We start from the raw sequence: 11259 nt of genomic DNA, 5'->3' as shown, positions 1-11259 counted from the left end.
ATAATTTAATTCGACTAGCGGCAGGAAACAATCATTTTTTTGTGAAGTAAGAAAATGGTTGATTGATGGTCTAATTTTTACAGTTATCAACCATTCTCTACTCAGAAGTTATTTTTGGAGCTTCTTTAGGTGTTGACTTTTTGGCAAGAAGTTAAGCGATATGTTTCCTGAGAGTTCTGTCATTTTGCATTTATATCCCTTCCCCAGTCTTACACTAAACTAAAAATAAACCAACTAATCAAACAAAAAAATTAAGCTGTAAGTGGTAAAATAATGAGTATGAAGGAGAACTTAACCCAAAACTTTCTTGGCCTCTCAGGGGACCATGCTTTAAGTAATTTTTATAATTTGTACAGTAACTCAGAAATATCTGTGCATATAAATGTTGCTTAAAGTTAAGTTATTGAGGTTTAACACAATCCATCCTAGTATGTCTTGTTCTAGCATCCAAAAACCCTTCTAAATTATGTTCTATTTTGTTTGAAATTCCCTTTTCGTATGTTTTACACATCCAATGTAGATCACAGCCATTGTACAGGACAAAATACTGATCTTAGATTTCAAACTGTTCCTGTTAAAAACATGCTACAACGTGTGAATAGTTCACTCATAGGTCTAGATATTATTCCTCAGTACAGCCCATCTTTCCTCCATGAATGCAGTTAAAAGGAAAAAAGGAAAATCAAGCATTAGCACACACACGAACAAATCTACACGTATCTATAACTGTTCTTTCAAAGTCAGTTTTCAGCTACAAATACCAAAGACTAAATTCCAGCCATTTAACTTTCCTTTGATAATTCTTTCTTAGAAGTATCTAGGATGGTGTCTGCCAATTGTAAAGCTATCCACTGAGGATCTTTCCACCTACAGTTTTACTGTCTAAGGTGAAGTACTTTTCTACAGAAAGCAATGTAGTAACATAGTGTTTGCCCGTACACGCAGATTTGTTCTGAAGTGTAAATGTACCACAGAGGTCACAGTCGCTCAAACATTGTCAGAAGAAATAAAAGCAATCTGTGAAATCCATGTAGCATAACAGTCTACAAGTTACAGTCTAAAACTGACAGAACGAGCACTTCTGCCTCTGTGACTTAAGGAAACCAAGCTGCACATTAGGAGAGAAAAGAAAATGAGGGGGAAAAAAAGCCCAGTGTGAGTGTTCAATGGTATATCCTTGAAATGAAGCCCAGAACATTTTGCTGTAGCAACTCATCAACTTTCAGATTTAGAGGAACAGACATACTTCCATCTTCACTCTTTCTGAGACTGCCTGTTCCACTCACTCTACCACACAGCATGCAAAGGTAAAACAAGCATTTTAGCCCTGGAAGCTCTTATTTTTTGCATTATATTTAAATGCTCATTTTAACAAAAAAACCCATCACTTTTGAATAGAGAAAGTACTACTTAGCAGGGGAGTGTATCATTAATAACACTCCTTTCTCTGGGCTACCATACCGAAAATGACAATGTAGCAGGCTATGGCTCTGCTTCAAATTACAAATTTACAGGTGCTTAAAACTGCATTCTTTTGAGTAGTCTCCCTGGATTCCAGGCAGGCATAGATGTGAGTGTTCACAGAATCAAGAACCTATACCCATAAAATCCAAGAGAATGAATCTTAAAATTTACCCAAGGTGAAACCTAATATGAACCATGGAACCACGCTGCAATGCATGACAGTCATGTTGTAACCAGTGGCCTGCCACTGATGTTTATTACTGTGTCACACTAGTTACAGTAAGGCTAATTGTACTGTAGAAGACAAACATTTTAAAAAATAAGTATAAAAACTTAAAGCATTGTCCCCGTGTTTTTTATAAAAACAAAGTCAACATTTCTTACATTTAAAATGAGTGCTGAAAGATACAAATGAATAAATTTATTGAGCAAATAAAAATGTATATCTGAGCTACTTTTTCATACAAATAAGGCTCAGCCACATTGTATTTCTCAGATTAACAGCATTGGGTTTTTCAAACTCAGCTAACGAGTTTTGGCAACACTGTTCTTTGCTGAATATTCCCATTGGCATCTGTCACCTGTGCCAAATTAGTTCTCAGTTTTGAAGCTGAGCTTGATGTCGGAGGTAACTTGGAAATCGATGTTATAGCACCAGTGCTCTCTGTAAGTCTCTTCGCTGAAGCCTTTTCCCCAGTCGGAGGCTTTGGTAACCGTCTCCTCAGCCAGGGATGCCGCAAAGCCTGGCTTGGTGTCATACGGATAGCAGGATCCCATTCTAAACACTGTTTTAAGAAGTCAAGGAACAGGGGATCATCACATCCCTTTAATGCATTACCCCATTCTCTGCTCTCTGGCGGGCCACGCAGTTTTCCCCTCCGAGAGCGTCCACCAAGAAGTACTACAGAGCCATCAGACAAGGTTGTGATGCTGCAATAACGGGGATAACCCTTAGAGCTCACGAAGTTTTTGGCTCGCTTGGATGAATCTAAGAGTTTTGGAGAAGGCATGCCCAATAACTCAATCATACAAGCCAGCTGGTCTCCTTCATCTTCTCCAGGTAAAAGCGGATAACCGGTGAGAAGCTCTGCTAGAATACAGCCCAAGCTCCACATATCTATGGGCATCCCATAACGAGCACCAAGGATGACTTCAGGTGCACGGTAAAAACGTGACTGAATGTAAGTGTAGACACGCTGATGCTCATAACAGCTTGAGCCAAAATCAATCACTTTAATACCACTTCTACCCTGTTGCTTCAACAGAATGTTCTCAGGTTTAAGGTCACAGTGGATGATTCTGTTTTTGTGCAAAGCATCCAAGCACTGTAAAATTGAGTGGGCAAACTTGCGGACCAAAGGCAGGCTAAAGCCCTGAAACTTGTTTTTCTTTATCAGTTCATACAGATTCATGCTCAGCAATTCAAATGTCATGCAGATATGGCTGCGGAATGTGAAGTTTTCCAACATGTGAATAACATTCATGTTATTATCCTTATCTTGTTTCCGGAGATGCTCCAAGATCTTAATTTCTTCTGCTGCTTGGCGGTGGAAACGTTTCTCATTTCTCACCATTTTTAGCGCCACGTGCTGATGCATCTTGTGATCATAGGCCTTAACGACCTGCCCAAAACTTCCTTTCCCTATAACTTTCAGGACTTCATATCGGTACGCAATATGATCATGGGGTACTTGTACGTAAGACCCTTGGTCATCATCATACCCAAAATTGTTTGACCCACCGATCACACCTTGCCGCTTCTTTGCATTTGGACCCAAAAAGTATATTTCAGGGTAGCTAAAAATCTCATGATGTTCAAAAGCTGTTAATTTTTGCATGTATTGCTTCATTGCCTGCTCTGGTGTCATAACAGAGGCTTTCACCTTCCCTGTTCCATCTGTAGATTTTAAAGAGCTGGAGCTCCCTCGTCGTCTCTGAGCACTCTCCGACTGTCTGTCCTGAACCACTGGCAATCCAGATTTGCCTGGTGTTGTAAGTCCATTTGGCTGTGTCGTCAGAATCGTCCTCTTGTTACTATTATCTTCAAACAGCTGCTGACCCTGGATTTGTCCATGGCTACCAACATGGAGGTGCTCATTCATTGTGTGCTTACTGCCTCCAACCTAAAATCGAAAATACATACCCAGTTAACAAGAAAGCCATGAACTCTATGCTTCGCCGTTCATTCTACAAACTGATAGCCTGCCTAAATCACCTCAAAACTATGTATTTCCTTAGCAGTCAGATATCTACAGATAATTTTAAAAATACAGCACATGACTGTGATACTGCTAGATTATAATACATCTTCTAGATTCTTCTTTCTCAAATGCCACTTTCATGACTCTCTAAAACATTTGCAACAAGGCAATCACAGATGTGCGGGAAGCATGCTTGAGGGACATTAGACTTTACAGAACATAGTAGCAGTTTTGTTGATGCTGGAGATCAAAATAGAATGCCTGCTAGAATTACATGACTAAGGCTCTCCTAGTTACCTGTTCTCAGAAAACAAGATTTTAACTTCTTCCTAAATCTGCTGTATATAAAAAGCTCCAGATACAACTTTAAGCAATAAGAAATACGCTGTGATGTGCACAAAGAGGAAAACAATCTGTACATTTCTGAACTTCAAGAGATGCTATTTATGCTTGCAATAGAGACAGTCACTATTCAACAAAGCATTCAGAACCATGAAGCAAAAGCATATCCTTTAGAACTTTCTCAAATCAGTTTTATAATAGCTTTTAACCACGATGAGATTAGGGGCCTGATGCAGACTTCAGTGGAAAGAAAATCTTTGCCTTGAAGAACATACAAGTAATTTTATTTTAAAGGAATGGGAAAAAGGATTAGTTGATTTTAGAAATCACATTTGTTCTTGACTGTTTTCACAAGGGAATAAACAGCAGCATTCAGCAGTTGCAAGCAAAGAAACACCGGAAGTACTGGAGTGTGAAAACAACTATTGCTCAAACCCTGCTATTTTTAAGGAAAAACAAGAAATTTACAAGCAGATACTTGCCACTAAAATAGCTGTCCTTAGAATTCCTCATATGCTCTAAACTAGAGGATAATTAGTTTGTCTTCTGCCTGGTCTTATACAAATGTGGGAAGAATTCCTCTGCTGTCTCTCCAGCTGATTCACCAGTTTTAATATTTATGCCAAATTAGTAACCAAAAGTTCACCAATACTGCCAGACAGATCAAGTCAGGGTTAAGAGCATTTTTAATCTGAACCTTATTTTTTCTATGCAGCTAAGGATAACACATTCCCTGTTCACTTAAGGTTGCTAAAACAAAATCAGAAAATGACAGTTGCATGCTGTGATATGAGGCAATGAAATCTGTCAAAACAAGGGCATGCAACACAGACTGCAGCATACTTGGTGCTTATATTAAGGTATCAGCCTGATATGGCAGAAGTATGTTCTTTGAAGTTCAGTAACTTGTTCTCAAGGAGCAGTCAGATGGACACCACCTTCACCTTTGGACAGTATTTTGAAATTTGCAGCTCTGAAACTCACATGACATAAGAAAAAGAGCTCAGGGATTGCTTCTGCTGAGTTCTCTGCTCTTCTGATTCCATTTTGACTCACACTGAATAACTGGTCAATTTTATTTCATCATTGCCGTTTGGCTGTGTTTGTTTATTTGCAGAGTCATTTGGGAATCACACTATCAAATTTGATCAATCTCATAGAAAGTGTTACCATGCAACTGCAATTCAGAGCAAAGACATTTGTAACATTTTAGCACAGTGAAGATATAATGGACACTGACATTAATTACCTTCCTATTTTGATGTCTCAAAAGCACCAGGAATTAAATCGTCAACGGGACTTAATGAACCTATCACTCCTACAGGGAATCCTTCAGGTCAAGTTTGAAGCACACTGCAGTAGCAGCTTCCTGAAGGTTGCCCTGATCCTCCATATAAACAGCATTTACTGAAAAAAAAGAAAATTCAGCCCCAAAAGCTACTACATGACACATCTTGGAAGAACCAGATCTAGTTAGTAAGATGTGTCAGAGGTTCAGCACGTGGAGCATAGCAGAACTCCATAAGAAATGCACAGTGAGGCAGCAGAACTGTGCAGACCACAAGTACTCAAGCTGGAAAATTCCAGGTACGGAGGTTTCTGCAGCACTGGTTGAACAAAAAAGCAGAACATATCTGGACAACCAGGAGTAGACAAAACAAACATGCAGACAATGAGGAAGAAAGAGCATAGGGGAGAAAATCATCTTTAAGAATTTCTTAACCCAACTACACATTGCCACAGTTCACATATTGAATTTTTATTTATTTTTTCCACTTGAGTCACCTGCTCTCAGAGTTAATTACTTTCTGTCCTTCCTAATCACTGCCTTTTCCAATAAATGTGTTGGGGAGTTCTTTAAACTTCAGTTATTTGCTTTGTATCAGGGCTTGGAAAAAACCAAACACTTAGGTACTCTCAATAGGGACTAAAGGGTTCTTTTTCCTACAAGCATGTTTACAAACACATTCTAAAGTGTAAACCATGTAGCTCTCCTTCCTGCACCTTCAGGCAGCCTCACGCTTTCTCTTGCTGCTCACAGGTTGGCGCTTTTTTTTTCCAAGCTGCAGAACGAAATCACCAGCATTATCCCAGCTTCACCCCAAATCCAAAGTGACCGGTTTTGCCAGTTTCAGGCAGCTGCTCCTTGGGAACGCAAATGCAGAAGCAGACAGTAGCATTGGTTTTCTTTGTGGAAGAAAAGACACCAAATTAGCACAGGCTCTACTCCAAAAGCTGTGGGGAAGAAGAGAGCTCACTTTTCTTTGAAAAACCTCAACAGGAGTTTCAAAGCTATCAGGCACATCTCAACCACAAAGTCAATATGAAAAATGGACTTTCCTCATCTCCCAGTACTGTCTGCACTAGAATCACCCCCTCTTCTTCTATTTCCAACCTGGATGAGGCTTGGATTCTCACGAGCCACTTGCTCTGCCTATCTACTTCTGACTACCAGGTGTCTGAGATTGCTGTCAAGTTCAGGCTTGCACTGCTTACAAGCTCCACGGGCTTCACCGGTGACACTCTAAGTTCCCTGAACCGCAACTAATAGGCTTGGGAAGCTACAAAGGACTACAGCCTTCACAGACCAGTACCAAACTGTTCACAGTACAGAAAAGCTCCACCAGCCTTTCATCCAAAGCCATAAACCTGAGAGGTTTATCATATGTCTCCCTTTTGCTTCTGCAGAAGGGCCTGTAAATTCCAGAACCTACACAGATGACAACCTGCATGCGCTTACGCAGCTAAACTATTACATATTTTCACGCCTGTGCTCAGACCCACCTACGTCTTCCAAGATCTGCGTATTTTATAGCACGTATCTTCAAAATCTGACTTATGTACATATTTATCCATAAAACATATTGAAATAACAGGTAAGCTTGAGCTCCAATAACTAATCTTATTCAATCCTCTGGCAACATCAGTTACAAAAGAGCAAATGGTTACAACGTGGAGTTTTTCCTTTTTCAGTAGTTTTTTGTAACTCCAAAATCACTGCTATGATTTTGCTTTAACTTTGGTTTGTTCAGTTCATAGAAGTTGATGCCTACATCAAAAACCAAACAAACAAAACCCAAAAGGGGTTTTGCTTTCACAAATGAGTTTACAGACAGAAGCAAAACAGTAACTTACACTACACACCTGTAACAATTTACAAGTAGCATAAAACTGAGCTGACCCTGCTAAGAAAGCAAACTGATAAGACAATTCCTTTGGGGTAACACTCAACTAATGCAATGGTCTGTTTCAAAACCTTCTACAGAATTACGACTACAGGACTAAATACTACAGGAGCATACGCCTCTTCTCAACTGTATCTTCCAAAAACATCAAGACATTATGCGGTTGTGCCATAGTCCATCTTTGTAAAAGTCTCTGGGTGTGACATTAGCACCCTATAAAACTATCCAAGACAGACACATGCTTCAGCTATACATTACCATTCTATTTTGAGCAAAACCCCAGAAAGAAGACTTTTATGTCAATCAGTACCTGAAAAGGTTTATAAAATGAATCTTAATAATAAAGCAATCATGACGGCGTGCTGAAATTCTGCACAGGAATAAGACATCTTTATCTGCTATTACTTTGCACAGATGAGGACAAGGGAGAAATGGTGTTCCAGAGCAGTAACTTAACTGAAGAATAAATGTTCCATTATATACCCCTTCTTTACAGCATTTCTGGGCATGCCAATTTTAGCTCTACTATGTCTAACATGCTATAGGCATATGGTATCAGATGTAGTATGCGTCACTGCCTAGTTTGCTGAGTATGGCCTGAGCAAATGTACAAAAAGCCTTTTTTTCCATGATAAATTAATTCAACAGCATTCCTCTGTTCCGAACTAAGAATAGCTGCTAATTAGCATTATAACAATAATTCAGGATTATCATAATGGTTTTATTACAAGCATGTGTTTTATAGACCAAAAAAGACTAAGTCCTTATCCTAAAGAGCTTGTGGCTCAATACGAGTTGTAGAAAAAACACATCATTTAGACATTTAGATTTTTTTGCTCCTGTCATATCTGGTCCATATAAGCTTATTTTTTGAAAAGTTAACTTTGACATTATATAGCAAATATTTTCAGACAGAACTATGCCTCAAGAGTGATACTGATTCATAAACTTTCTTCCTCCTGTCAGGACTATGCAGGTACAGTAAATCTGAGCATTTCTGGGACACCCTGCCTATATTTACTCATATTGAAACCAAAAACCACACTAAATTGAACCCTTCATGTAAGCTGAAGTGTACACATAGGAGAGATGTGCCCAGATGTACTGCAGTCCCCACAGCAGAGTCACCAAACTCCCCCTAGACACAACTTTTATGTAGAAGAAACACCCAAAAATATCTATAGCAAAGTTTAGGACATGACTGCATAGTTATTTCCACTCAAATATGACCGCAATTCTGTGGCAGTTTATTACATGAAAACACTACAACAGGAAGGTATTTTCTTTGGTTTTACCCGCTTTTAAGCATCTGCCCACAATAAAAACTTGCAGCATGTGATCCACCAGATCTTCACATTAACAGAGTCCAAGAATCTCTGTTGCATTATAATGTAAATTAATTTTCTAAAAATTTTAAGACTTTTAAAATTAGGACCGAATGACTGAGGCAAAAGTATATGGATAAACACTCATCCCTAGTGGCAAAAGAAAACAAGCTTGCAATAGGGAAATCTTAGAAAGGGCAATGAATCATGCACCGTAAATGGGTTGTTGTTACAGTACTAGACAGGAGGAGAAAAAAGATTAAGACTGCTTTACTGCAAGAGAAACAGGAAAAGTGCAGAATGCAGGGATTCATGCCAAATAAGAAAGGACAGAGACAAGAGTCTCGGAGAGGGACTCGCAGATGGGTGGGGATTTACAAGAGCAGAGCAGCCAGCAAGCAATATAATCTCTACTGCAGCATGTCAAGTGGATTTAAGAACACCATAATGAAGCAGGAGAGAGTGAACAGAAAAAGGTTTCGATCACCGAGGCAAGAACTTAAGGCTTCTAAAGAGAAAGTAACGACTTTAGAGAGCACAACGAAGACGACAAGGGGTTGGTCAAGGGCTCATGTTTTCCGCCATGAGCCAAAAAGATACTCAGGGATGGAAGCAGACACAAATAAGGATAGAGCCACAATTCAAAAAATAAACAAAATCTTTCCATGGTACAATACCCAACAGCCTGCTTAGCAACAAAGGTTGCTGTGACTATAAAGACTACAGAGCCCAACCTCTGCCTGTTACATGGTGTCTGCATAAAACAGCATCTTCCTCCCTTCTACTCATGCTCTCCCATGCTCTTCACCTGAAAGTAGGAGACAACCATTTCACTAGAGTCCAGACCACACAACTCACTGCTGCAAGAAATATGACAAGGTAGTGGATTTCTTCTCTGTCTGAATTAAAAGCAAAACTTTTTAGCTTAAACCAAAAAACCTATCTTCAATTTCAGTTTCTTTTCATCACAGTGTATATACAACGCACACTCTTACAACCAGCCACCGGCAAGTTCAAGTACTTAAGCAAACTATACCTTCCGAAAGTCTGAAACACAAAGAGACATACTCTCAATTTTTAGCTATTACAGAAGCCACAAAGACAGAACAGGTATGAAAAGAGAATAAGCAAAATAATACAAAGAAGGAAAATGGTTTAAGAAACCTGTAATGTTCCCTTTTAAATAGGTCTGATTGGAAGAAGTAGTGGCATGCAAAATCAATGGGTTCATTCAGTGTCAGCTGAGGTCAGCAGGCTTGAAGTTTACAGAAAGACCACATAACAGATACAATCTCTTTTTTTAGGTTAAAATCCAGCATGCTGATATCACATCTGATCCCTACCACAAAAAAGTTGTTAGCCAACCACAAAATAACCACCTACAACATTCTGAAAGGCAGACTGAGCTATTTCTGTAGTAGTACCCAAGGCTAAATAAACACCATACAGTAGGCTCCGTATCACAAAGGAAAGGCAGAGTTTGCAACAGTTAGTATCCAGAGGGACATGAAACATAGCAATATAGCGCTTGATTATCACTGTGTACTTCCATATCTCATGTCTGTGTATATATATAGATATGCATATATGATATATATAAGCATATTCATACACACAGCAATATATGTATAAAAATAAAACACAGAAATGTAACACTTGAACACCCCTTGCATGCTTTCATAGAGACTTTCTTTTACATATATATGTATATATGCATAGACACTACATATAAAACACATATACATATAAATCTATGTACAAAAATACCAAAGTTCTGTACTTCCAAAATTAGTAAGTAGTCCCAGATATATAGCTGGACCACCACACTTCCACAAATCCTAAATTAAACCTAGGCTCCATTATACATGGGCCCTGTTACTTGCGGGCCCAACTATGCGCAGTCTCATGATCAGTGTCCAGGCTGTCTGTACTACATTCCTTCTTTTCTGGTTTTATAAAAACATTAAGCTGCTGCCTCAACTCTAAAATCAACCAGCACTTAATTGATACATGAATGTGAAAAAAACCCTGGCATTTGATAGTAATAAACAATTCAGATATACACCTTAGATACACAAATAAACTATGTTGATCTCGAGTATGTAGCTCCACCTTGAATTTGCAGAACGTTCATCATTCCTTTTGACAATATCCTATATATACTGATTTTTTAAGGCAATTCTTTCTATAAATGGATTTGAGTAAGATGCTTTTACCCCTGAAGCTATACAGAAATTCACAGAAACACTAACATCTAAATGCATAGTTTCACCTTCCACTAGCCCATAATCACATTACCATTTAAAGCTCTGCCATATGTTTATGAAGATAGTACGTGCCCATCCATGAAGAACTCATTAATTCTAAGAAAAGTATACCATCAATGCCTTTCAGGGTCAGTATGAAGTCTCTTCTAATTTAAAAGGAAATGTATGCAATAAAAATTCCAGATATTTAGCGTTAACATGACAGCATATAGACCACTCTTTCTACTCTGTCATGCCTTCAGAACAGAGATACCCTCTCTCGTCCATATATAGTGGCATACTTGGGAAGTTTCATTCCTAGTAGATTAACCAGGAGTGGGAGATAACGTGAGATATCACAGAACCGGAAAATAACATCCCTTTCATGCCATCAGTGCTTATTTCTTTACGTAAACTAATGCAGCAATAAAGTCAGATTCCTCCAGTCATTGTCCCCGAGTACAGTGATAGCTATTTCTAGGGAAGACAGCTATCG

The 11259-nt window shown here is 38.8% G+C and overlaps 1 protein-coding gene across 1 annotated transcript; it reads right to left on the bottom strand.

Moving 5' to 3' along the window:
- Positions 1–1340: 1340 nt before the first annotated feature.
- DYRK2 (dual-specificity tyrosine-(Y)-phosphorylation regulated kinase 2) lies at positions 1341–3634 on the bottom strand. The gene has a single exon (XM_009867886.1). It carries the CDS (start codon positions 3564–3566, stop codon positions 1986–1988), a length of 1581 nt encoding a protein of 526 aa, XP_009866188.1. The 5' UTR covers positions 3567–3634; the 3' UTR covers positions 1341–1985.
- Between the last annotated feature and the right edge of the window lie 7625 nt (positions 3635–11259).

The sequence above is a fragment of the Apaloderma vittatum genome, unplaced genomic scaffold (genome assembly GCF_000703405.1).
Source record: "Apaloderma vittatum isolate BGI_N311 unplaced genomic scaffold, ASM70340v1 scaffold8944, whole genome shotgun sequence".
NCBI lineage: Eukaryota > Metazoa > Chordata > Aves > Trogoniformes > Trogonidae > Apaloderma > Apaloderma vittatum.
Note: the sequence above shows the minus strand (reverse complement) of the source record. Positions and strands in the feature narration are given on the sequence as shown.

Coding starts and splice junctions, on each gene's coding strand:
- DYRK2 (XM_009867886.1), bottom strand. CDS start 3,566: ATGAATGAGCACCTCCATGTTGGTAGCCATGGACAAATCCAGGGTCAG.